Source organism: Anarrhichthys ocellatus, unplaced genomic scaffold (assembly GCF_004355925.1).
Source record: "Anarrhichthys ocellatus isolate YVR2014 unplaced genomic scaffold, GSC_Weel_1.0 scaffold11, whole genome shotgun sequence".
NCBI classification, from domain to species: Eukaryota; Metazoa; Chordata; class Actinopteri; order Perciformes; family Anarhichadidae; genus Anarrhichthys; species Anarrhichthys ocellatus.
This window is the reverse complement of record NW_022280041.1, coordinates 869,481-897,224: the sequence shown is the minus strand read 5'-3', so window position 1 is coordinate 897,224 and position 27,744 is coordinate 869,481. Positions and strand designations below refer to the sequence as shown.

At 45.3% G+C, this 27,744-nt stretch overlaps 2 protein-coding genes across 2 annotated transcripts; both read left to right on the top strand.

Moving 5' to 3' along the window:
- The first annotated feature begins 2,074 nt into the window (after positions 1–2,074).
- Positions 2,075–13,369, top strand: gc2 (guanylyl cyclase 2). Its single transcript, XM_031850929.1, has 23 exons — positions 2,075–2,380; positions 2,460–2,588; positions 2,676–2,855; positions 3,601–3,718; positions 3,823–4,124; positions 4,222–4,353; positions 4,545–4,648; positions 4,901–5,019; positions 5,200–5,284; positions 5,464–5,560; positions 5,939–6,055; positions 6,675–6,755; positions 6,844–7,020; positions 7,554–7,710; positions 7,797–7,946; positions 8,754–8,902; positions 9,366–9,529; positions 9,788–9,980; positions 10,065–10,239; positions 10,611–10,709; positions 10,965–11,059; positions 11,151–11,236; positions 12,791–13,369. The coding sequence occupies exons 1-23, from the start codon at positions 2,075–2,077 to the stop codon at positions 12,921–12,923; spliced, it is 3,348 nt and encodes a 1,115-aa protein (XP_031706789.1). The 3' UTR covers positions 12,924–13,369.
- Positions 13,370–16,608: 3,239 nt separating this feature from the next.
- On the top strand, positions 16,609–27,738 carry irs4b (insulin receptor substrate 4b). Its single transcript, XM_031851382.1, has 2 exons — positions 16,609–20,978; positions 24,516–27,738. The coding sequence occupies exons 1-2, from the start codon at positions 16,973–16,975 to the stop codon at positions 24,518–24,520; spliced, it is 4,011 nt and encodes a 1,336-aa protein (XP_031707242.1). The 5' UTR covers positions 16,609–16,972; the 3' UTR covers positions 24,521–27,738.
- Positions 27,739–27,744: the final 6 nt, after the last annotated feature.

Here is a 27,744-nt window from a genome sequence, read left to right as displayed (position 1 = left end):
AAAGCTGCGTCTACTTTCGTGTGTATGTCAATGGGTTATACCTCAATCAACCAAAAAGTAAAGTTAGTTATTTTAGTGATTTTCAAGCAAAGACTACATTTCCTGTTGTGTTAATTGTTATGTTAATCTTTAACATGTTCGTATTAGTAATGTTTTCCATGGCAGTAGAACTCCCCAAAAACTTAAAATAGACTTTGATGTGTAAAATCAATGCCCATCCCCCTTTAACTAGATTTCCTCTGGAGCTTTTTGCCCCATTTCATGGTCTTCATCAACAATTGATCAAATATCTTACATAATTCGTGGGATCAAACATATTGTCACACAAAAATGAAATACAATTATTTAACAGGGCGTTAAAGCAGCATTTATTCCAACATGAAGTCCAGCATGAGCAGAGTAAGAGGGTTCCTCGGGCAGGTCAGGACTTCACATCTGGACCGATTTGCTTTGCTTATGACAGAATGTTGGTCGAGTCAAGTTACAGCTTGACAATCCAGAAATGATCCTGTTGCCTTTGGCCTCACCTCTAACACTATAAACCACACAGCAACAGTTTATTCTCACATAGCTGCTGAGAGAAAACACTTCGATGGCTTCACTTGTCCTGATCTGGTATTAACCTCACTTTTGTTTTTGAGATTTTAAATGTTCAAACATGTTTTAAATCATGACATCTGAGCAAACCCCAGAGGAGAGGGCGAGTCTGATGAAGTAAAAAAGAGAAAATAGTGACAGAAATGTGCAGATTTGTGCACATTGTGCAATGACATTTAACTTTTTTTGGGACTAGAAAATATCTGCTTTAAATTTGGACTCAAGACGACAACTCTTCCAGAAAGCTCCGCACACAACAGCTTTCTGTGCCGACCACAGAGGATATCGGTGTTTCTGTACCGTGCTGCCCTCTAGCTGTCAGAGCAGCACTTATTGAATGAAAGGTGAAACAGTATGAATGAGGAAAAGGGTAATGAGACATGCAAAGTACAGACTCAGGGTTGCATTTGCTGAAAAATGTTGCATTTTGAGACCGAGGAGTGTTTATTTTCACAGGATGGAGGTGAATTTTTCACACTCAACCTACATTTTTTTATTTGCTGCAAAACTTCAGCTTATAATCGAATTTATCTTATTTTATTTTAAGACAGAAACATCCCACTCCCTGTCTCACCTGTTATCGTAAAACTACAAAATTCAGCTCAATTTGGGAATAAAACACGTGGAGAAGAAATTCACTGAACCCGTTTCATCATCGTTTCCTCTCTTTTTGATTATTTTAAATTAAAAAAGAAAACTATGATGATGATTTACTCCTCTGCAGCTACCTGGATCACGAGGGAATACATTAAAAAAGAGATTCTATACATCAGTAATTAAAAATAAATAGTATGCCTCCATATAAAACCATGTGGATTCAGACTCGTTTAATGTCAATCAACATTTCCATGTCTGACTCGACAAAACTGGAAGCAAAAAAACTGCATTTTAAGAGTTTTGTTACACCGACTCTAAAGAGAATTATAATACTCATCATCACCTTCATCCTCATCTCAGTCAATGCGGCTTAAAGCTACAGAGGTCCTGATTGGTTTTGATATAATCTGACAGGACGGGTTACACACACACTTGTTCTAGGTCGTCTCACACACACACACGGTAACACACACAGCAACACTCACTTTGTTGCTGATGGACGACGTTTCTGCCTCTTGGATGAAAAATAAGGAAGGGAAGTGATGAAAGCTTCCATCGCTGCAGAAGATTTGACTCAAAGAGGAGCCGCCCATCTCATCGACGCATGGTAGGAGTCCTTTAATGAAGATAATGAATGAAGGAAGCGTGGCGATTTAGGTTATGTAAATATAACTATCAGTATTAAGTTATGTTTACTTTATATCTACTTGTTAAGCTTACATTTAGTTGTATTTACCTAAATTTGTAAAGTTATTCCAACTTAACAATGGCAAGTGAAATGAAGTTCGCTATTATTTTTCTCCAAATCCTTCGTTGTTCCAGAGAAGCAGCACCTCCTGGTCTTCCTCCTGGTCTTCCTCCTGGTCTCCTGAACTCTGAGATGCAACCACAACGACGTGCCTTCATCTTCTTACCTCAAACATGGAGGCCTCCTCCTCCTCCTCCTCTGCTCCCTCCATCCCTCCTCCGGCTCTTCCGGCTCCTCCTGGTCCTCCTGGCCTCCCTGTGTTCGCTGCCCCGCCCGGCTCAGGCCGCCTGGTTCCGGGTCGGTGTCGTGGGCCCGTGGGGATGCGACCCTCTTTTCGCCAAGGCCCTCCCCAGCGTGGCGGCGCAGCTCGCCATCAACCGCATCAACAAGGACCCCTTTCTGTCCCGCGCCGCCATGTTCGACTTCACCGTGCTGCAGGTGCGATGCCCGTCTCAGCCTGAAACGAATCAAACTGGCCGGTTGAGGCACTGATTAATTTATGCATCGATTGTTTCAGGAGCCGTGCGAGACATCGAGGGCGCTGGAGAAGTTCATCGGTTTCCACACCAAGGCGTCCGGCTACATCGGCCCGGCGAACCCCGGCTACTGTGACGCTGCTTCGATGCTGAGCAAAGGCTGGAACAAAGTAGGTCTCCTGAGGGAACTCGGGTTTTAGATGGACTTTAGGTTCGGTATGTGTGGTCACGTCTCCTCTGCTGGCTCCTCCCACCAGGCCTTGTTTCCGTGGGGGTGTGTCGGCTACGACACGGACGACGTGCGGAGCCACCCGACCTTCGCCCGCTCCATGCCGAGGCCCACCTGGGTGCTGCTCAGCATCATAAAGTACTTCAGGTGGGCCAACGTCGCCATCATCTCCTCCTCGGAGGACGTCTGGGTGGAGACGGCCACCAAGGTTTGAATCTTTTGTTTTGTTTTTGTTGTAGATAAATCCAATAAAACTCTTACATGACGGAGGAACCCACTCTTTGCTGAGACATAGGATATATGAATATGAAGCCAAGACCAAAAATACCATAATTACTAAGAAATGGAGGTAAAAATACAAGTTCATGTTTTTTTTTTCTGGTCATTATCACGAGGCCCCACTCCCTCTCTCTTTTCGTGGTTTTGCTTCTCTTTGGGGGTTTGGTTTGGTGTCTCTTTGATCATTTAGTGTCTGTATTTTGGTTCATTTTGTGAATCTTTCTCGTAATTTTGTGTCTTTTTGAGATCGTTTTGGTGGTTTTGTCCCTCTGAGATAATTTGGTGTCGTTTTCGGAGTTTTGTGTCTCTTTGTGGGTTTTTTTAAGCTTTAATTTCACTTCATCTTGTGCCTTTGGGGAACCATTGGTGTTTTTTCTGGTGGTTTTGTGTCCATTTGTCGTAATATTTGTGTCTTTTTGACTCTTCTTAGTCATTTTGTGTCTTTTTTGGTAGTTTTGTGTCTTCTTTAGTTGTTTTGTGTCTCTTTGAGATTATTTTGTGTCTCTTTGCTGTCGTTTTGCGTTTCATTGTGGACATTGTGAATCTCTTCTTGGTCTACGAGTTACAATTTGTCGGTGAAGGTCTGACACTTTGGGCCCCCATGGGCCTGTACACCTTAGGACCCTTCAACAATTCATCCATGTCAATATGTGTGTTGTCTCTGTCCCGTCCAGGTAGCTGATTCCTTGAGGACTCATGGTCTGCCGGTCCGACTGGTCAGTTTTATGGAGAACACGCCTCACGGCATCAGACGAACTCTGACGAAGCTCCGCAAGATGAAAGAAATACGACGTGAGCTCCAGCTTCCAGTATTTGTCCTACTCACATATCGTTTTAAATGAATGAGACCTGCTCGTTCATCAGCATCCTAATCTCAGCACCGCGTCTCGTCCTAGTCGTGGTCCTCTGCATGCACTCGGCTCTGATCGGCGGCGGAGCCCAAAAGCAGCTCTTGGAGACGGCCTACGACATGCAGCTGATCGACGGCTCCCTGGTGTTCGTGCCCTACGACGCCCTGCTCTACAGCCTGCCCTACCGCAACGTGACCTACCCGGCCCTGAAGAGGAACCGCAAGCTGCTGCGGGCGTACGACGCCGTGCTCACCGTCACCGTCGAATCGCCTCGGGCGTCCTTCTACGAGGCCTACGGGGAGGCCGTGGAGAGGGGGGAGGTGGCCGGGACGTTGAAGCCTCAGCAGGTGATGCATGGCGCTAGTAGAGAGGAGGGCGTTTTGTTGTGTACTGTTGTGACGCCCCCTTGAGCAAGGCAGCTCAATCTGCCCGTGTGTCCCGCAGGTGTCTCCACTCTTTGGCACCATCTACAGCTCCGTGCTCTTCATGGCTCACGCGGTGAGTCGGGTGAGGGAAGCTGGGGAGTGGATGTCTGGGGGAAATCTGGCAAGACACACCGGCAACATGGACTTCCAGGTAATATTAATAATTGTAATAACTTTATGTACTTTAGTCTAAAACAATAGGAAGGAAACTTGTTTTCCACTCCAAATTAGATAAACGGTTGAAGAAATAGTCCTTAGCATATGTTCGCGTTTCCAGTATCCAAACCCAAAGATGTGAGTTCCCTGGCATGATAAATCTACATATCTGACTTTACGTCTCAGGGCTTCAGTCACCCCATCAGAACCAACGGCTCCGGAGCTGCTCTGCTGGATTACCTCATCCTGGACACGGACGGAGTCTCCTGGGAGCTGAGGCCCACACACAGGTGTGTGAGGAAAACTACCTGCAGGCGGATGAGTTAAAGGGCCATACACACATTTTAAAGGGTTGCATTACTCTCAATATCATGCACAATATTACTTTTCTATTTTATTGTCTATTAGGTATGTTGGTATTACTTCACGTACACATCATACTTATTACTCTATTGTTCATATATGTTTGTATTTTTATTCTATTGTTTTTTTCTTATTCTTTCGTTGTAATGATGTAACGTGATCGGATGGATTGACGACAGGATCGACATGGAGGCAGGTTTGGTGCGTTTCACGGGTCGAGAAATCCACTTCCCTCGAGGCTACGGACCCAGGAAGGACTCATCCTGCTGGTTTACTCCTGGAGTCCTCTGCTCAGGAGGTTAGGGACACACACACACACACACACACACACACACACACACACACCGTGCATCCATGTGTGGCACTTCTAATCTAATAGTTTCCTGCATCGGCACTACCAAAAAAAACTTTATTTCTTAAAAAAAAAACATTTTTAATGTTTTCAAAAATACAAAAGTAACAGTGTTTCTTGTCCCAGGCGTGGATCTGTTCTCGACCATCGGCATGTTCCTCGGAGCGATGGCCGCCTCTGTTTTCGGAGTGGCGTTTTTTTACTGCATCAGGTAGAAAGTCAAATCAAATCCTGTTTGTTTAGAATATATTTTATTAAAATAATAATCATAATTTTGGTGTAAAAGAACACGTAGTTTGTATTTTTTTCTTACTATCAATCCCGAGTAAAGCAGGTATTTGTAACTGGTGAAGTGCATCACTCTGCCCCGCTGTCCCTTGTTGCCTACAGGCGGCGCATCATTCAGATCCGACTGGTTAAAGGTCCGAACAGGATCTTGCTGACGTTGGCTGACGTCACGTTCATCAACCCGTCGCTCAGCAATAAGGTCGGCCCCTCTCCGATGGACTCGTGCTTTTTAAGTAAAACTATGCAGCATTGATTTTAACTGAATAAATCCTAACACCTGAAGACTTTGTGTAGCTGAAGCTTTGGGGGGAAAGTAAGTAACTAGATACAGTTACTGTACTTAAAATGTTGAGGTAATTTTCTTGAGCATTAGTTTATACAAAAATATTTATTTTTTTATTTTATGCAGGACTTTTATTTGTAAAAGAATATTTCTACACAGTAGCATTGTTACGTTAAATATTAAATCACCTGAGTACTCCCTCCACCACTGTACCGATGTTGCCCTTAAAATTAGTTCAAATTAGAAGTGATGAAAAACTTGTTTGTCAAACCCTGAACGTCGTCTCCTTTACAGAAGCTGAGTCAGGACGACAGCAGAGCGAGCGGCATGAGGAGCGTATCAGACGCCCCGTCGCCGGTCTCCACCCAATCACCAGCCACCTACGAGAACTCCAACATCGTCATCTTCGAGGTGAGACATCGATGTTAATGAACTCAATGACAAAGCTCCTGCCAGTCCTTTCTAAAACTGTAATGACTAAAGATGCACTTCATTCATTCCCCTGTCAATCACTGTGAAGCCCCGCCCTAAAGCATCCCCTGCTTTATGGTCTGTGTGACTCTAAATGGACCATAATGTACTAAATGAACATCATGCTGTATTGAAGAAGACTTGAAACTAGAGATTGAGACCATAAACTCATGTTTACAATGTTTACTGAGGTAATAAATCAAGAGAGAAGTAGAGTCATTTTCTCATAGACTTCTATACAACCAGAGGAGTCGCCCCCTGGTGGACACTAGAGAGAATGCACGTTTTGAGACATGAAGCATTGGCTTCACTTTTCAGAACCGGGGGTTGCCGCCTGATTTTAACTCAAATCAAACCATGTCGCTGATCTTTCTGACTTCATGGTGGTACACCATTAAGTATAATGGGAAACAACCAAGTCAATTGGATCATCACAACAGCGTCTTCATATGCAACGTCTATGTTTTGTCTGTAAGGAACAGGTCAGATCAAGAGAAATAATAACTACCATAAGAAGTAAAGTAAGAAAGCTGATGTTTGGTTGTTTTCTCTCCTGCAGGGCGACTGGGCGTGGCTGAAGAGACTTCCCGATGGGTCGTTTAGCAGCATCCACCCCAAAACCAGCCATGTGTTTGAACTGGTACGTGATATTGTGAGACAAAGAAAGTATCCATCGGCTTAACGCTGAGTCGTGAAAAACACAGCTCATACAACGCTGCTTTCTGCAGATGAAGGACATGCGTCACGAGAACGTGAACCCTTTCCTGGGCTTCTTTCTCGACTGCGGCGTGTTCGCCATCGTGACCGAGTTCTGCTCCAGGGGGAGTCTGGAGGACCTGCTGCTGAACGACGACGTCAAACTCGACTGGATGTTCAAGTCGTCGCTGCTGCTGGATTTAATTAAGGTCAGCGTTAATGTTTAACAAATCCCCCCCAAGATATATAGTTGCAAAAATAATTCTGTCTGCTACTTCAGCACCACGGACAGCGTCATTACTGAAGCAAAAGTAATTTGTTTTCGTTCCCTTAGAATCAGCTGTTTATATCTTCATACAGAGTTGGTCCTTCTTCACAGAGCCATTGTTCTACCGTAGCCCATAAAGGACAAACCAAACCATTAGCTCTAGATAGGGCCATACGCTTTTTAACGTTTGCCCATTGTGCTGTAGCTCTCCTACACGCTTGGCAAACGGGAGAAGTTTCAGTTGATTGCAATATTTAACGTCACCTCTAGATGGCGCCAACTCTCACATACTGCATCTTCTAACTACATTAAAATAATTAAAAGGAAAAGCAGCAATTATTCACATTAGAGAAGCTGGAACCATGAAATGCATTTCCATGAAAAATCACAATAATAGACGATAGATTTCCTGTCATTCAGTCATTGATTGGTGGTGTAATCACAGTACCACTGCTTGTGCATTTTCTGTCTCAGGGTATGAAGTACCTCCACCACCGCGGCGTGTCCCACACTCGTCTCAAGTCCCGTAACTGCGTGGTGGACGGGCGCTTTGTCCTGAAGATCACCGACTACGGCTACAACGAGGTCCTGGAGGCCCAGAGGTTCCCCTACATGGAACAACCTGCAGACGGTGAATGAGAAGAGAGCGAGCAGCTCAGATGAGGGAAACCATCTGTGTGAGTAGTAGCAAAACTAACGCGGCGCTTTGTGCCGCAGAGCTGCTGTGGACGGCTCCAGAGATCCTGAGGAGCGGGCAGCCGGAGGTTCACGGGACGCTGTCCGGAGACATTTACAGCTTCGCCATCATCATGCAGGAGGTGGTGGTGAGAGGGCTTCCCTACTGCATGATGGACATGTCTGCCACAGGCAAGACAACAACTTCACAAACTGTGTTGGGAGTTTCCGATCAGCACACGTCCCAAATATTGTTTCTGTTAAGTTTGCAATGGCTGCAAAAGCTCTTCTAAAGGGAACCGAACTCGCTGACAATAATGCTTTTCTTCTCTTGCTCTTTTGATTTCTTCTGCCGTAAATTTAAAACAAACAGAGCTAGCAGATGTTACGCTAATGCTAATGGTTCAGTCGATCCACAGCAGTAATCCACATATTTTGACGAATATTGGATGTTTGTGCTGCTGATGTTTAGAGTCTCCAGAGGATGTATCCTACGGACTTTGTTTCCTCCAGCGCCACCATGAGGTTGCAATATCTTCTCAACTCTTTTATTGATTGCCATGAAACTTAGTGCAGACATTCGTGTCCCCCTCAGGATGAATTATAATACCTTTGATGCTCATTCTGACTTTTTATTCAGCGCCATCCTCGAGTCAAACTTTTAATTTGTCCAATACTTTGGGTTTGTGACCAAATACCCGCAAACCTACTGTCATTTCCATCTGCCTCATTTGTACTGAACTATGATGTTGAAATTTAGCATTTAAGCATCAGTATGTTAGCTTAGCATGTTAGCATTACAGTGTTAGAATTTAGCTCAAACTCTCACAGAGGACTAAAACCTGTGTCTGGCGATAGACGAACAGTTAAAGGATCACCAAAGTCCACTTGGAGCCATGAATGTCTGCATCAAACAGGCCTGAATGACATTGCCACCCGTACGCCAAACCGCTAGCACGGCTAACAAACAACAACAGCTGATGTTTCTCTGTGTTTTAGAAATAATAGAGAAGCTGCGTAAGCCTCTTCCGCTGTTTCGCCCGGTGGTGAGTTCAGACTACGCTCCTTTAGAGTGCATCCAGCTGATGAAACAGTGCTGGAGCGAACAGCCAGACAAGAGACTGAGCTTTGAGGAGATCTTTGACCAGGTAGATATGAAGTTCTAAATACATTATGCTTTAATTCAAACACAATATCAACCTCTAAATGTTACAAAATATCCTGTTAGCTGGTGTTAAACTGATATACAACAACCAGTGTTGATTTGTTGGTGCTGGTTGCTTTATTTTTTTATTTGAAGCCCTAATATAGAGAACTAAACCAATCTACTGTTCCTTCAATAAACTGCTCATATTTAACAAATGAAGAGTTTGTGTTGTTGGTGGTGTAAATGCTGCTTTTACGTTGTTTTAAAATCCTAAAATAATACAGAAACTGGAAGGTTGCGCCATATTGGATTGAAAATTGTCAATTGTTTTGTTGAAATCAATTTGGAAGTCAATATTATTTGGGAATATATTCATTCTGATGATTTAAAGGTGAGGATACCGCCTAAAGGGGTCTGTTGCTTATACTGGAGTTAAGTACTTTTATTCCTTCCTCTCCCTTCAGTTTAAGAACATCAACAAGGGGAAGAAGACCAACATCATAGACTCCATGCTGAGGATGCTGGAGCAGTACTCGTCCAACCTGGAGGAGCTGATCCGGGAGCGAACGGAGGAGCTGGAGATCGAGAAACAGAAGACGGAGAAGCTGCTGACTCAGATGCTGCCTCCGTGAGTTGACGTAGACAGATTCAAATACGCTGAGATGGTTGTAGAAGAGGTGACGTATGTTTGTAGGCCAACGAGAAGTTAGGATCGTACTAGTTACCTCGACAGAAATCCAATGGGATCTTTTCATTGGATTTTGGATTATTGCAGAAAGTAAGACGTTTTGTTGCCATGTTTTGTTTCAATGGAAGATAGAAATATAAATCGTATCGTGAACCAACTCTTACACTTTTCTAACGCGTCCTGTCTTCTCCCCTGCAGGTCTGTGGCCGAGGTTTTGAAGGTGGGCGGGACAGTCGAACCGGAGCACTTTGACTGCGTGTCGCTTTACTTCAGCGACGTCGTCGGCTTCACCACCATCTCGGCCAACAGCGAACCCATCGAGGTGGTCGACCTGCTCAACGACCTGTACACGATCTTTGACGCCATCATAGGAAACCATGATGTCTACAAGGTGCCGCACTTTGATCTCTTATCTTTTTATATTAGCATTGTGGCGGTAAATCACATTACTTCACACCTGCTGTTCGTTCTACAGGTGGAGACTATCGGCGATGCTTACATGGTGGCGTCAGGTGTTCCTGTCCTTAACGACAACCGGCATGCTGCAGAGATAGCCAACATGGCGCTGGACATCCTGAGCGCAGTGGGAACCTTCAAAATGAGACACATGCCCGACGTTCCTGTCAGGATTCGTATCGGACTACACACAGGTGAGGCAGGAGGGTCGAAAAAAATAATCGTCGGGTCAATTTGCGTCTATTGTAGTACCCAGTACAGGGTAAACTTTACCCTCTATCAATGGGTAAAGTGTTTCATATCTTACCCTAGACAATGGGTTGTTTTGATGATATTTATTTAACAAGACAACCACAAACAAAGAACAAAATGGCGACAACCAAAAAGCAAGATGGTGACGACCAACATGCTTCTCAAGGCTTTAAAACAACCAATGGGTGACGTTTATTCTTAAACAGTCTGAGGCATTAATGTATAAAAATAATGGACGTCACATAAGTGAAGAATGTCACTGCATGGCCTTGTTATAACTTTAGTTAATTTTAACTCTATGTGTGTGTTACAGGTCCATGTGTAGCAGGTGTGGTAGGTCTCACTATGCCTCGCTACTGTCTCTTTGGAGACACAGTGACCACCGCCTCTCGTATGGAGTCCAGCGGGTTGCGTAAGTACAAAGAAATAACGTTTATAGATGAAATAATCAGACCAGGAATGTAGTTTTTTTGGCGGATCCTGTGAACCAATTAATCGTGTCGCAAAATTCTTCGTACATTTTTCTAAAAACCAGAGAAAGCATGTTTTCTTGTAAATTTTGCTAGACGTCGACAATTCTTTGTTCTTGTTCTAATTCATTACATTTTTTCATACTTATTCTCAACTTCCTGCAGATTATAATATCCATTTTGTTGTTTTGCTGCAGCCTGCAGGATCCACGTCCACCAGAGTACAGTGAAAGTCCTGCGGGACCTAAATCTCGGCTACAATTTCGAGTTGAGAGGGAAGAAAGAAGTCAAGGTACAATGCTTTTAACTAACGGAGATTTCTGCATGTGGTTGGAGTGCAGTCTGTCGCTACCGTGTACACACAGTTTGTGTCTCTTTCTCAGGGGAAAGGAGTAGAGGAGACATACTGGCTCGTAGGGAAAGAAGGATTTAACAAACCACTTCCTGTTCCTCCAGAAGTCAAAACCGGGTAGGAGCATTTTAGTTTTCTGCTTCATTCTTCTCCCTCTTTTTATTCCTAACACCTCAACTAGTTCTCACCCAGTAAGTTCTGAGTCCATGTTGGCCAATCAACCCCGAAAATGATTCCCAGATGTGTGTATTTTTCTGAAGTAAAGTTTTGGGGGCAGAAACAGAATCAAAGAATGAGTTCTTTCTGAGTTTGTTTGCACAAACTCAGAAATAGTAATGGAAGAAAAAAAGCCAGAGAGACCAAATACTTTTATACTTAATGTAGAAGATAAAAGACCAGAATGTATTTAGATTTTTTGATTCAGGCTGTCCCCACATAGCAGTCTATTCTGGACCTGCTGCATGTTTGGGTGCAGAGTCTCATCTGTAAAGCAAGAAACTCTTTTTGCCTGTATGTGTGTCTGTGTGTCCTTCTCATATCTCGAGAACCGTTCATCCGATCTACTTCACACTCGGCGGGTGTGTTGATGGGGTCCCGAGGACGTGCAGTGACGAAGTTGGTGCAATTGGGACACACGACACGTTCAATATTAATGAAATTTGAAGAGCGCTTTTCAAAATAAACTTCCGTTTTAACAGAAAACAACTCGGTTTAGGCAGCAAAACTACTTAGGAAGGTTTAGGAAAAGATGGTCTTTTGTGTGTGTGTGTGTGTGTGTGCTGTGTTCACGCTGTTCACTTCGTCCCAACAGGCAAATGGCCCAAGGCTTGCAGATGGCCGAGATAGCCCAGTACAAGAAACGGAAAGCCGAGAAGCAACAACAGCAGGAACAGCTTGCAAAGAAGAAAAACTGAGGTAATGTTATGCATTGTAAAAACAAAATGTATAACATTACTGGCTTGGTTGGCAACACAACTCATTTTTTGGCAAATACTTGTCAGCATGAACTGTCTCAAGGTGTCACTGCAGTTTGTTTGCATTCAGTTGCATCTTGATTACGAGGAAGAAACATTGGCCACAATGAGAAGCAGCTGCTCAAACGTTGGGTTCTGGTACAAAAAAAAAAGTGCTTTTATTTTGAAAACTAGACATCCATCTTGAATCTGCAGATGGAATTTCAAACTATGACAGTGATATTTTACCAGACCGTGGTCCTGACCAGATGTTTCTTGCTGCAGGTTTTTTGCTTTTCTTTTGAGTTGGTTTCTAATCAAGATTCAAGTAAATGCAAATAAAAGACAGAGACATTCAGACGTGGGGGTTTTATGTCCATAAATTAAAAATCTTTACTGTTTTCATCAGAAGGGGGAGAAATACCATTTTTGGTGAGTTGGTCACTAACAAAACTCAGTTCTTCTACTTTACAAGTTTTGAAAACGCGTAACTTTCTCCACGTTACTGTTCATCCCGACAGTCACAAATGTGACGTCACGTCAAATTATTGTCTTGTCGGGTAACTTAGCTAGTAGCCGGACCTGCTTTCCTGTGTTTGTATTCTATTCTACTTAAAAAGATTTCGATTTTTAGATTTAGATCTTGCGTTAATTGTTTCTTCCCTTTATCCTTCCCCCTCCTCACTCTCTCTCCCCCCTGCGTTTGCCAACACATCAGCGTCGCAGAGGACGAGTCGAAGGACCTGAAGCATCTGTTTCACAAGGCGGTGAAGAAGATCACTCACGTCCGCGTCGTCACTCAACTCTACGCGCCCGAAGACGACGGCAACGCCCTGATTTTGCACCACTGACCGACAGGAAAACTACAATATTTAAACTCTGAGCGGACGTGATCGAGAAGAGGAGAACTTCAGGTCAAGATTTAAGATTAGAAATCATCCTTATGAAATTCATCCGCTGTGAACAAGTTCCCAGGAGGAGACATCGTGAAAGTGTTCATTCAGATTATCGCCACGTGTGTCGGTGGGTGTTAACGGCTCGAGGCGAGGAGATGAAGTCGTGTGTTAGAGGCCGAGGAAGTGGCGACTCAGCAGAGCAGGGATCTACGGAAAACTGTCCGTCAGCAGCGGCTTATCTCTTGTTCGTTTCCTTCTCCTTCGCTTCCTTGTTCCTCCGTTTGAAGGGAAGGAGAGGAAAATGTCAGAAAATGGTGAAACTGTTTCCCAGAGTTCAAGGTGACGTCTTCAGGTTTCTTGTTTTGATTCACTAACAGTGAAACAAGAGATAGGAAAGGAAACAAGAGAGGAGAGAAGGAAAAAGAGAGGAAAGGAAACAAGAGAGGAGTGGATGATAAAATATTGTGTCATCTTAAATACTGTTTGACATTTGAATCATCTTGCAGGCATTTATTTATACTGTTTCATTTCTTATATTAGTTGGAAATGATCCTGAATGTGATCAGATAGTAATTTAGATTTTTCTCTCTTTGCAGTGTTGAGTCCACTTTTATTTTGTAACCACACCGCAATAAACCTATTGGTGCTTGAATTCAGTGTGAAGATCTGTGTGTGTGTGTGTGTGTGTGTGTGTGTGTGTGTGTGTGCGTGTGTGTCTCGTCCAGTAATAATCAGTGATTATTTAAACAAACCCACAGCGCCCTCTAGTGACGCAACAGAAAATACACTTTGCTGGAGCTACAGATGGCGACCTGGAAGCTCTACAGGATTATCCCTGCTGATCCTCACTGTGTGTGTGTGTGTGTGTGTGTTTAAAATATATAAACTAACAGGCGAGCACCACGCTCTTTTATTTGTTTCGTTTTAATAATTTAACTCACATAAATTACGGAAAAAAAGTAGTTTTTTAATAAAGCTTTCTTCGCACCGACATCCGTGTGATTCTGGTAGAGATTATTTAATCCTTTTTATTTGACTTAATTTATTCAGTTTGTTGCCAAACCATGTCTCCTACAACATTACTCTCCCATACAACTAAACTTCGAGGGAAATGTGTTTTCTCCCGTATCACAGTCTCAGTTTTGAAAACACGTTAACGTAAAAGTTACAAAAGTACTTGTACACACGGGACTCAAACAGCAGTATTCAGAGTTTATGAGGCGACTGTGGCACATGGAGTAGAGAGGGTCGTCCAGTAACCGCTGGGTTGGCGGTTCGATCCTTGGCTACCACGTGTGCTGTGTCAAAGTGTCCTTGAGCAAGGCACTCAACCCCTAACTGTTCCCCGGGCGCTTCTCAATAGCAGCCCACTGCTCCTATAGGGATGGGTCAAATGCAGAGATCTTTTAAAACAAATGTCCCCTTGCAGCATTAATAAAGCATCTATCTGTTTGGACCCATCCACAGCTTTGACCGCCTCCATATGCAAACATCTGCAGATTAATGTGAACCTTATTTCTGATGTGTTTAAAGTGCATACTGCTACATACGTATGTGAATGCAGCATGCACTACATTCCGACGTACACACTCCGTTAACACATTGCAGCTTAAACTTTGACCCTCAAAGGATTATGGGTCAGAATAGCCAGGAGAGCATGCTGGCTTGCAAACTGCAAAATGCATCGTGGCATCAGGACATCAATACTAACATTATGAAGAGAATACAGGTGAACAGAATACAGAACACACGTGTGTAGTGTGTGTTTAACTATGAATTAAAAATGTCCCTTTATATTATTTAATGCACCATTTATCCGGTAATATTAATTGAATCACTGTTTAACACCGTTTAACAGACAGAACAAGCATGTATCTGCATGCAAGTTAAATAGTTACTGAGCAGACAGCTACTGGTTGTGCTGGAAAGCGTATCGGCTCTTTTTCTGACTTCGTGTGTGGTTTACATGTCGTGCAACCGACAGACAGCGAAGGGCTCCCAACAAGCTGTCGTGTGTCACAGTTTACAGAGCTGTGATTACCGGATTACAATCGTAATGTTGTGCAACATTGTTTTTTGGAACTTTAATGTCAATAAAGCCACTTTGAAAATAAAAGAATCCCGAAATAAATGGACATTTTAACATATTTGCTGCAAGAAATCTGCAGTTTTTACAACTGAAGTGGTTCCAGTTTACCACAACTACTTCAAAATACATGAAATATACACTGTAAGCACTTATACTCACTGCACTCACTGTATTATAGAGGTTAAAGTTGGCATGGTGAGTGAATGATCACAAAAAAAACGTGTTTGAACATGTGCAGAATTGAACAATTTGTTGCCAGTTGAACAAATAAACTGTGTGTCTGTTTAAATTGTCAACAGCAGCAACTGTGCTCGTTCTGAAATAACAGACCGAGTCTGCAACAAAAGGAAGCATGCTCTCCTTTGTGTGTGTGTGTGTGTGTGTGTTTCAGCTTTGTTGGCTCTGCTCCTTTGTTGCAAGCGCAATAGGCAGCAACTGGGTTGTTGTAACGCGCCACTCCGACCAGCAGAGGGCGCTGTGTCAACATCCAGTCAGGACGAGAGGAGAGAAATATATAAAGAATATAGAAGGTCCATAAAAATGCTAAATAGAAGCTAAACAAACATGGCTTTATGTCAATGAATGTCTATTTATGATATTCTGCTTTCTTTACTGTTGTTTACTACTTTACAATCTCACCAATCTTCCAGAAATCAGCTCCAGAGCCACAACGTAAATAAATTCAACATAAATTCACATCTATGGTCCAAATTGAAAAAGATGTAACTCAGTAAGTAATATCAGGATTAGAGCACTCATTTTAGAGTCAAAACAAACTATTTCTGTCATTAAAAACATGATTTACTACATTTACTAATTTCAGGATCATACCACATTTTCAAAATCACATTTTCTCTAATATTTTAAGAACTTTACATTAAAAAAAGATAATAAATCTTAAGGCCAAAACCTGCAGACGAGAGGGGTCCGAACACTGAGGAGCTGTTTGTATCTTCAGTCTATAAGTAAAAGATCTAATGTCACTAAATCAGCTTTTATTTACAGGAGACAAAGGAGGATTTTAACGTGTTAAAAAGTACAATATCTAGGTACAAGTACAAGTATAAAGCTGCATGAAAGGGATATACTCATATTTAGAGTAGAGTAATGTTACAAGTACCTCCCTCAAAATTGTACTTGTATAGTATTTTCATAAATGTATTATTTTTTATTTGATGTCAGTGTAATGACTTCATAATAATAATACCTTTTAAAATACTATATATATATAGATATAGATATAGATAGATATATAAATATCTATCTATATACATATATAAATAAATAAATATATATATATAAATAAATATATATATATAAATAAATATATATATATATATTTTTTTAAATTTTATTTTATTTTTTACCTCAACAAGACTGCGCGACGTGATTGACCACACTTATCTGACGCCGCGAGGCACTTAATAATGTCTCGCATAGCAATTGGTCGAGACGAACGTCAGTCAAAAAACCAACTGAGCCAATCACAGCCCGCGCTCCACTCTTTTGTTCCTCCCGTTTCGGTGCGTGACGCAAGAGGGTCACGTGTTGTTTGTGCTCTGGTAGAGATGTGTACAGGAGGAGAAGGCAACGCATTGCTAACCGCGCTAGCTAGATTATAGTCAACGCGGCTCGAGCGTTGGTCATGTTGCACACGGTGCGATTTATTTTGTCATAAAAAAAAGTCCGCGTTGGATTACCTCCGCTTCCGGAAGAGGAAAAAAGGACGAGGTGGGGACTATTTTTTTGACCGAACAACAGAGCCGGTTTTCGGGAGAAGAGAAAAGGACGAGGACCGTAGAGAGTCAACGTTAGCTGGCCTAGCCAGGACTCCTCCACGAAAAACAAGAATGGGGTCTCTAGGTCCACTCGGATTAGCTTGCTGGTAAAGTGACCTTTTTATTGTGTTCCTCTGATGGCGAATTTCACGAACTACCAGGAGGGCAAAACGGCGATGTTGTTGGTGGACGTGGGGACTAAATCTGCTGCGGACGGAGACGGGGAACCCCCTTCTTCTTCTCCGTTAATTAATAACATCGGTAGCGGCGGTAGCGGTAGCGTCTCTCGCTTCCATCAACATTTACCGCATCACCACCAGCAGCCAAAGGATCAACCGCATCACCACCACCACCAGCTGGCTCCGCAGCAGCATCTTTCCGAGGACCCCGCTGCTGCTGCTGCTGCTACTACCGCTAGCAGCGGCAGCAGTAGCAGCGGCCACGTGTACGCGGCCGTTAGCGTCGCGAACACCGCGGCGGACAGTGTGGTGGACGATATTCGAAAATGTGGCTACCTGAGAAAGCAGAAACACGGACACAAGAGGTTCTTCGTGCTCCGGGCCGCCAGCCGCCTCGGACCGAGTCGCCTGGAGTACTACGACAGTGAGAAGAAGTTCAGGAGCAGCCTGCGCTCCGCTGCCGCCGCTGCTGCTGCTGCTGTGGCTGCCGCGAGCGGCAGCGGAGGAGCGGTCGCCGCCGCCTCTCCCCCGAAAAGGGTTATTTACCTCTACCAGTGCTTCACGGTGAACAAAAGGGCGGATTCCAAAAACAAGCACCTCATCGCCCTTTACACCAAGGATGAGTACTTTGCCATAGTGGCCGAAAACGAGCAGGAGCAAGAGGATTGGTATGTGGCTGTCAGCGAGCTGATGAACGAGGGTAAAAAAGGGCACGTGGATTCTGATGATCTGGACGATGGTTACGGTACGGTCACACCTGGTACAGTGTTTAAAGAGGTGTGGCAGGTGAATGTGAAACCTAAAGGACTGGGACAAACTAAAAACCTCACAGGTGTTTACCGGCTATGCCTCTCGACTAAAACCGTTCACCTGGTGAAGTTGAACTCTGAGACTCCCTGTGTGAACCTCCAGCTGATGAACATCAGGCGTTGTGGACATTCTGAGAGCTTCTTCTTCATCGAGGTGGGGCGCTCCTCCTCCATCGGGCCCGGGGAGATATGGATGCAGGTGGATGACTCCGTCGTGGCCCAAAACATGCACGAGACCATCTTGGAGACGATGAAAGCCCTGAAGGCTTTCGCTGAGTTTCGGCCCAGGAGCAAGAGCCAGTCGTCGGGCTCCAACCCGATGCCGTTCATCACGACGCGGCGCCACCTGGGCAACCTGCCGCCGAGCCAGACGGGGCTGCAGCGGCGGTCGAGGACAGAGTCGGTCGTCGGCACGCCGCCGTCAAGCAAGAGCTCCGGGGCTAGTGGTTATCGCTTCCGGACGTCCAGCGAGGGCGAGGGGACGATGAACCGGCCGTTCCGCTCCGCCACAGGAAGTCTGGTGCACCTCAACTCTACGCGGGCACACCACGGGCGCCAGGAAGGCGGTGGCAGCAGCGGCGGCGTCTGTGGTGTCGCCACAGGAAACGCTGGCACAAGCACGGTCGGCGGACGCTATGTCAGAGCCGTCCCGGGGTCGGCGTCCACCTACCACGCCCGCTCCGCCTCGCTGCCGGTGTCCCACTTCCCCTCCACCACCAGTCCGGTGAGCGTGTCCTCCAGCAGCGGCCACGGCTCCGTCTCCGACACGCTCACCCGCCCGTCGAGCGCCTCGATATGCGGCTCCCCGTCCGACGGCGGCTTCAACTCCTCAGACGAGTACGGCTCCAGTCCCGGCGACTTCCGGTACTTCCGGGTGCGCAGCAACACGCCGGACTCTCTCGGCAACACCCCGCCAATCAGAGAAGAGAACTGTCTGAACGATTACATGGCGATGGGCTGGAACCGGGAGGTCTTCGGCACCAGCGGGGGCTCTGGAAACAACAGCGGTGGTGACACGCCGCGGGACGAGAGCACATCAACGACGGAGGACGACCGCTTTTCTTCATCATCATCGCTGAGGAGGAGGGCGCACTCTTTCTCCAGAACGGCCGGCGGCGCCACCGGCGGTTCTGGGGTTGCTGTCTACCAGAAAATGACCCAGACTAACTTCTCGTTGGACGAGGGGTCGGATATTGTGTTGCCGTTTGGCAGCGGGCTGCTCCGCGGCGGGCCGTCTTCCTCCTCTTCCTCGCTCCGCTCCGACTACAGCTCCTGCTCCGAGCACAGCCAGCAGAGCCGTCCCTCCACGCTCTCTCGGACGGAGGCCGGTGGCGAGCGCCCTCCGCTCTCCTCCTCCACCTCTGCCAAGGAAGACAGCGGCTACATGCCGATGTTGTGCGGCGTGGCTGCTTCGCCGCGAGACACGCCTCCCGATTACATGCCTATGCAACCCGGCTCCTACACCCACCCCGTCTCCCAATCCCCTCAGTTTCACAGTCCAGCTTTAGGCCCCCGCTCAGCCCACCACCACCAGTCCCAATCCTCCTCAGACTCCCACGGCTACATGATGATGCTCCCAGGACAAGCCTCCCCGAGCCCTCACAGCAGCTCCAGCACGACAGGCGCCGGTGCGAGTGACAGCATAGCGGAGAGACCCGAGAACGGGGAGTATATGGACATGTCTTACTGCAGCAGCAGCGCAGAGCGCAAGCTCTCAAATGAAGGTAACGGCGGTTATTACACGCCCGGCACACCCGAGGGCACCCCAAAGTCTTACAGCCCTTATTTCTCCCTCCCTCGCTCCTACAAAGCTCCCACCAGAGACAGAGATGAGAAAGAGTACGGGGAGTATGTTCCTATGAGTTCTCCCGCCAAGCACGTCTATTCATCTGTCGCCACGGCTTCAATGTTGACACCGGAGAAGAAGGGCGGAGGAGGTAGCAACACCTCCACCCCCTCGCACCCACCCCCGCCTTATGGGGCGCACCATACGACCGCAGCAATAGCCGACCGCCGCGCCGCGAGGCCCAACCGCCTCCCGCTAGGCAGGAGGAGTTTCCACGGTCCGCTGCGAGTTAGCGAGCCCTCCACCACGACGTCGGCCGGCAGCTCCACCTCGGTCCCCGCCGCTGTCGGCTCATCTGAAAGGCCCTCAAGTCCCGGGGAGTACATCAACATTGAGTTCGGGGATCATTACCCCCATCAACAACAGCCCCCTGCTTATCCCCTCTCTGCCCAAGACAAAGCACCTTCCCTGGGGTCTAGTGCCCACAGTCGCTCCCCTCACCAGGACTACATGAGTGTGGAGGTGGCGGCGGTGGCGGACCAGCAGGACAGCGCCGGGTGTTTGGGTAAAAAACAGTCGTCGCCCAGACCCAGCCTCGTCGCCCCCTGGAACCCACCCAGCTACATCCGACCCTTGGCTACCAATCCCGGAGCTTCCGCCGGAGGGCACTGGAAGTCGATGGGGGACGACTACACGGACATGACGTTCAACCTCAGCAGAGGAGAGAGGACGCAAACGAGCCCCACGGCCATGCTGCAGCACCTCTGCGTGATGGAGGAACATTACGGCCACGCTCCACCCGCCGCCTCCTCCATTTCTCCCCCTCTTCCACCGCCGACGCAACAGCTGGAGCCCAGGGTGGTTCGCGCGGACCCCCAAGGCAGGAGGAGGCACAGCTCGGAGACGTTCTCCTCTACCTCCTCCTCTAATTCAACCCCCTCTGGAGCAGGACCGGCCCCCGCATCCTCATCCACCCACCCGACACTAGCCAACACTGCGGCCTCCAACGGCTCGTACGTAACGGAGGGTCAGGCTTCCAGGTGGGCCAGCTCGGCCTCTTTCGACAGCATGTGGGTGTCCATGGAGGGTCTGGGGGACTTGCCGGCTCCCCATGCCCCAGTTAGAGCCATGGAAATGGCCACCACCGCCGCCGGGACCTCCTCCTCTGGCAGAATGTGCCGGAACATGTCCGTGGGCTACCAGAACGGGCTGAACTACATCGCCCTGGAGCTGAGGGAGGACGGGAGCAGCGCTGGAGACGGTGACAGCAACGGGAGCTCGACGGCAGCGGCAACGTCGGTGCCGGAGAACGGCGCCTACGCCAGTATAGACTTCACCAAATCTGACGGGGTGACCACAACAACAAAGGGTGAGTAAATACAAGCGTGTGTTTAAAGTGTCAGGAAGCTGTTTTAAAGATGCTTTGTTTTACTTTCACAATCATATTTGGCATATTTTTCTTATTTGGGAGTTTACACAGCAGCCAGATAATAGTGTCTTGCTTCCATGTGAGTAAATGTTTTTTCTGAAAATCCAAAATAACTCCTTAGTGCCGCGTGCTATTATTAGTCGCATTATATCAATTTGCAGCTCCTTCTAGTGAGATCTATTTCCGATGGCGTCCCTATGATCTCGTTCAGGCGCTTTGAGCAGCCAGACAGTCGTCTTCTGACGGCATCCGTCCAGGGAACTGAAGTCTCGGCTATAACCGGGCCGGTGTGCAGGAAGTGGCACCAATATGCGGTTCATCTGGAGGTCGTGTGTGTGAGAGCAGACTGGGAGACAATTAGCTCGATGAATGGACTGAGGTTTATCTGAGGTCAAGTGTGGACTGAATCACCCAAAGCGTCGTGATTTAGTGACGCTCCATTGTTTTTCAGTTTTTGGAGATGTTCATTGAGGCGCTGTAGTTTGTGACAACTGCTGTTTTTAATCCTTTTATTCTGCAGGTAATACTTTCTCAATTGTTCACATAGTTTAAAACGTGCAACAACAACAAAAATGGTGAAAAATGACTTCCCAGGTTTCAAAATGTGACTTTTAAACAGACTAAACCCTCAAAAGTTTTACATTTACCGTCATAAATGACAAATATAATCCTCACATCTAGCTCTAATAATAGTTAAATGTAAATAATTGATACGCAGCAAATACTATGTTGACTTTATAAGACTTGGACGGTATTTGTTGTTCTGGTTGTGTGCTTCTGTTTCATTCATTTTTTATTTGCTTAATATTGTTTTCACATTACAACCTTTTAGAGTTAATAGTGAATTGCTCTTTTAAAGGGTGTACCTGCATTATTGTGCCTTTATATTATCGTTATGTCAGAGGGCATGAAGCGGTCTTAAAATGACATTAATATTGTAATTATTTCTGGGACAATGACACGTTAACGGCCTCATACACGCTTGTTTCTGTGAGTCCAGACGTGTGCGTGTTACTAACTCTTAGTGCTCCCCGAATGTTTCCCCGTCTAGCTTCGTGTGTGTTGAGCATGAGTCAGGATTCTCTGCAAACGCCGGCTGACTCATTTGTTTATCGCAGTGCTGACCGGAGATGAAAGTGTGTTTGTGTGTGTGTGTGTGTGTGTGTGTGAGAGATCAACTGACACTCAAAGCGCTCAAGCACATCCCATTCTGTGTGTTGGTCTGTCTGTGTGTACTTTTTGTTTTCAGCCGTTGCCAGCAGGTTTATTAAGTGTGTGTTAATGCAGTTCAAGGTAACATTCAGAAATGTTAATCCACACACACACTCGGTCTGTGTTGTGTGTGTGTGTGTGTGTGTGTGTGCGTTGAGTCGTGGCCGGCGGCCCCTTTCATGTGGCTCTGTAATTGCGGCGGCGGCGTGTCGAGGCACACGGCGGGGGGGCCGCCAGGAAACGCATCATCATCGCCCAGGAATGCACTTCCTGTCAGCTGTGGTGTTGAACTGATCCAGGTGATACACACCTGGATCCTTGACCCAGAGGAGGGTAGGGGGGAGGAGAGACTAGATCTGCGTCCAGCTGTCGGGGAACTTCAGCGTGACCTTAGATAAACATGAGTTCAGCTGAAGGTTGAAGACGGGATGTCGTTTAGCGGTCCAGCTGTTGAGATAGTTCAGGCGGGATTGAAAAGCATGTTGTCTTTAAACAATCGCCAAAACTACAGCGTTTATCACAGCCAGAAGCTGTAAAAACTGTCATTATCGTTAGATTTTCATCTTTCCGACAGTCCTTGAACACGTCATGTGTGACAAACGCTTCTGTCATAAAAAAGCAACCAAAACAAACCTTAGAATTGTGATATTTAACCAAAACATATTCTACATGTCTCATTTAAAATCTCGCCCCAAATAAACAGTTTGCTTTAAACAGATTATGTTAAAAACATTCAATTCTGAACTCCTCAGAGCAACTATGAAGCCATCATTTATTTATCTGAGACCAACAGTCACGTGGCAATAAATCAGAGAATCTTCGTATTGTGAAAGGCCGAATACACGCGTGTTTTTGTTTTTATACATGTCAGCGACCACGGTGGGAAGCTGTCCTATTCTCCCCCACCCTCCCCCAAGTGGCTATGAGGTCGTAACGGGTTAGTGGGAGTGTGAGGCAGCTTTATCTCTCTGAGAAACCAGTAAGAGGTGAGAGGAGACGAGGCTGCCCTTTACTCCCCCTTTACTCCCTCTCTCGTTCCCACCTCCACAGCCGGGCCTCCGTCTATATTTACAGGTCTATTTCCAGACCCGGCGTGGATTTATGGGGCCGGTCCGAGGCATGCTTGTAACAGGACCCAGTGTGTGCTGCTCGCTCTCTTAAATAGACCGGTAGATATGCCCACAGATGTTAGAATTATTAACCGTCATGTGTGCACACGGATGTTACAGCCAATAAGGTTAATCTGCAGGTGTTTAGGTTTAGGCAACAAAACTTAGTTGGGTTGAGGAAGCTATCTTTAAATAGTTAGGTTTCGGCAACTAAACTACTTAGTTTGTGTAGAAGAAGATCGTCGTTTGGGTTAAAAATAACTACAGAAGCAGCGTTTTTTGAAGTACACAAGTTACGTAACAAAAACATCAACTTTGACGTCTCGTTTCACCCGGGGATCGAACAGCGGTCTGGCTGTGAGATAGTTTCAGTTTGGAACCGTCCACCTGCTTTTGCGGTCTTTATACTTCCTCGTTCACGTACAAAATAATTTTGCGCAATATCTACGAATGACGCCGTGTTATTCTTCGTCCGCATAGCTACGAATGCTTGTGTGGGACCAGCCTGGTAATTGATACCGATATTTAAAATAAGCATTATTCCCCGCCCTCTACTTTGCATTCATGCGATTGTCACCTGAGCGTTATTGAGGCAGAGAAGTGGAGTTTTGTTTAGATATTGGGGTGAATGTTGAGCTCTGCAGAGTGTGCTAACGCGCCGCGGTGCCCACTCAAAGGGAAATGTTGTGTCCCATCAGTAATGAATGGATTCCCACACCGTGAGCTATGTGCTCTCTGGTCTTTGGTTTCTCTTCAGCGTAGCTTTCACAGGTGGTCCCGAATGAGCTCCGGTTCCTCTCAGACATGCAGGGACTCCCGTTTCTTCTTCGTGGCTTTTTATTTCTGCTTCTCGTCTTTCTGTCTGGCTTTTTGTGTCTCTTGTCATACGGTCGTTATGAAGCAGCGACTTACTGGAATGTGACGTCGGTTAACTTCATTAGACGGATTCTGGGGAACTTTCTCACTATTGTACAATTTGAACAAATTAATACATTTGAATTGTATAAAAAATAATGTGCTTGTCTCTCGCTGTCTGTCTGTCGGTCTGTCCTTTTTTGAAGTATTATTTGTTAACATCCTAAACTTAATATTTGTGCGTTGATGTTTGAAGACGTTTGAAGATGAACTCGCCCTTTTTCCTCTTCTTCTCTTTCAGACTGAGCGACGGGACGTTAGAGGCTCCTCCTCCTCCGGGTACTTGACTCTGTGACCTTTTGGCCCCCCCCCCCCCGGTGACCTCTGACCTCTTCAGACTGGATGCAGATAAACAACAGATGACAAAAACGCTTGCAGATTTTTTCCTAAGTGTACGTCATCTCTGATTTTTATTTTTTGTGTTTTTATATGCATATCTTTGTTTTTTAAATCACGATGGGTGCTGCCAGTGTGCGCTGCTCGCTCCACCAGACGTCGGTCAGCGGACTCTTTGTTCTCCGTACGGTATTAAAAAGGGAGGCAAAGGCATTAAGGTACCTACTTGGAAAAAATGTTGAATTTATAATATTCATTTTTATCTTATTATTATTATTATTATTATTATTATTATTTTTACCCTCCTCGTGCATAATCCTTCCTCAACACGGTACCGTACAGTTATTACACATTGTGGACAAAGTTGTAGAGAATGTACTTTTATTTTTTGAACAGATTACCAGTTAATAAACTGGGAGCTATGGAGCCGTACCAGCTCATCAAACACACGCTCTGCAGCACATATTGTTATTTATTGTTTGCAAACGGCACAAATACTCCGATACATTTCTGTAGTTTGCTTTCACGGCAGCGACGGTCGACTCCTTCGCAGATAACGGATGTTTTAAAGGGATAGTTCATAAAGATACAGAGTGTTTTAGGCGATCGGAGCGCTTCTAGTTGAAGATCTCTAACTAGCGCTTGGCTTAAAGCCTTCCAGCGACCCAGAAGCTCGTTCACTAAACTGGTTTTATCCTTCGTTTGTCGTAGAAAAAGTGCAAAAAATGACAATTCACCGACTTTCATCGATCTTGTTCTAACAGAACTATCCCTTTAAAAGTAATAATGACAAACTAATAACGAAAGTAGCTCGTAGAGGTTTTTGGAAGCTTGACCGGCTCGTGTTCTCTTTTCAGTTTTACCTCACGAGGTCCGTCGCACAGTTCAAGTTAGCGAGGGAGAGCGGCAACACACACACACACACACACACACACACAAAATGCTGTGAAAGCTAAAAAAGCACAAAGTAAAGACTGACACTGGGATGCAAACACTAAGACTGACGCAGACATGAAATCTCTGCAAGTGAAGCTCACACATGCACACACACGTCATGAAGAGACACATGTCGCGGTCATGCGGTCCGCTCTCATAACGCATGCAGTAAGTCACGCAGCCCTATTTAGGCGAGGCTAACTCCGCTGTGCTCCCATTTGGGCTCTTTGTCAGCGGATCTTGATGACGCACAGACACACTCGCACACACACACACACATATATGCATGCTTTGGTTTTCGTCACCGGCTCCGGGTGACGTAAAGAGGTTTCCAGTAACCGCAGCTGCAGCCCCAGGTGCAGCGCACTGGTCATACGTGCCCTGCTGCAACCGCGCACACACACACACACACACACACACTACACACACACACACACACACACTATCACAGTCTGCCTCTTCTCTCTCTCACACTTTAAAACACTGATACGTCTTTATTTAACATTTCTACTCAACATGTGCTTAAAGAACTCAAAGACTGACCGCTATCGTAGCCAACGGAAATGCAATTTTTTATTATTTACATTTTTTTTGTTCAGTATTCACTCATCTAATCTGCATCCCGCGTTTGTTTGACTTCCCCTTGTTGTTTTTATTATTATTTGGACGTATCATCGTCGTTTTTCGGGCCCCGTGCAGCAGGAACGCTGAGGAATCTTTCGATGAATATTAATCTCTGAACGTGAACGTCCAGAACTCTGCGTACGTTAAGAACAGAAACGGCTGTAAGCGGTGTGACTGCGTGGTGCACATGCTGAAGTCATGTGTGATAATTAAAGTTTGACAACTTGAATACAGCTTTAAACACTCTAAAGCTGCAGTATTTGTTTATTATTATTATTATTAATAAATAAAAGATTCATAACTTGCAAAAACAGATATTCAGCAAAAAAAAGCAGTTTTTGCTCGATTTGACGATGTCCTGAAGCTCAGAAAGATATATTTATTTTAATATATTTTGTGCGACTAAGATGAAGCTTTTTTTCTCGTGTGCACAAGGTTTAAAATAAAAAAAATCTTTCAAGGCTTTAACGGCTCCATAAGTTTCTCTTTTACAGATCTGCTAAACCAACACGTGATCTCTATCTCACATTTAGGATGAAAGTCTTAGCATGTGCACCAATCGGTTTTTTACACGAGGATATTTCGTGCCACGTCTTTTAATCCTGAGCTTCGTGGTTACAGATGAGGCTTCTTCTGATTAATTATCGGATGTTTAGATTAGAGTTTATTCGTTTCGTCTAAAACTGAGCCAGAAAACAATGAATCGTAAATTTCCGAGAGCTCAAAGTTGTCAAATACTTTTTTTTGTCTCAAAGTCTAAAACTCGGATATTCAATTTCATAATCATATAAACGGTGAAAACTAGCTCACATTTACAGAAACTGATAAAAGTGTTTTTTTTCTCACTTAAAGTCATTCAATCATTTCAAAAGTTGATACTTCCTCGTCTGTGTTTACAGCCCTGGTTTGTTTGTCACTCAGTGTGCGTTGGGAGTTTTAACAAAACGTTTGATGTCCCAGTACGGCGCCATGAGGAGCTCCGCTTGAAGCAAATCCCCAAACGTCCGCCCTCTTCCCCTCCATCCCGTCTGCCTTTATAACCAGCGACGACAGCCAAAAAGATAAAGAAGGATATTTTTATTTTCGGCCGGTACAGAAACAGGAAACGGTTCTTTGCCTCCGGAGGCGTCGGGATGTTAAACCGTCATCAGATCCACGTTTTTAACGGTCTGATTCAAAAGCCTGTGACGTGTCTTATATGTACATTATAAACATTTTGACATATTTTCTCACCTTTTTGAGCGAACAAAGAATATAAGAATATTTAGGCTGCGGTGGCCCGAGATTTGTTTCCTTTTTTTTTTTTTTTACGTTTTAACATTACTGCAAAATAAAAGAGGTACTTTTCGGTGGGATTTTGGGAAGAATCCATCTTAATTTATTTGAAGCATTATTCGGATAAAAACAAAAAGGATAAATGTCTGACTGCCTTTGTGTTGAAGTTCACCCTCCTGTTGAATCCTTTTTGTCATGACTGAATTCATTTACACAGAATCTGTGTTTTATTTTGGCAACAGTTCAACCTCAAAAAACTGTCAATGTTACAAAATTTCTGATGTTGGAAAGAAAATCTT

What these genes read in the sequence shown, in the direction of transcription:
- gc2 (XM_031850929.1), top strand. Translation starts at nt 2,075, where the DNA reads ATGCAACCACAACGACGTGCCTTCATCTTCTTACCTCAAACATGGAGG. An exon ending in CCAACATCGTCATCTTCGAG is followed by an intron (nt 6,056 to 6,674) that starts GTGAGACATCGA and finishes TCTCTCCTGCAG; the next exon opens with GGCGACTGGGCGTGGCTGAA. An exon ending in CCTCCAGAAGTCAAAACCGG is followed by an intron (nt 11,237 to 12,790) that starts GTAGGAGCATTT and finishes CCAACACATCAG; the next exon opens with CGTCGCAGAGGACGAGTCGA.
- irs4b (XM_031851382.1), top strand. Translation starts at nt 16,973, where the DNA reads ATGGCGAATTTCACGAACTACCAGGAGGGCAAAACGGCGATGTTGTTG.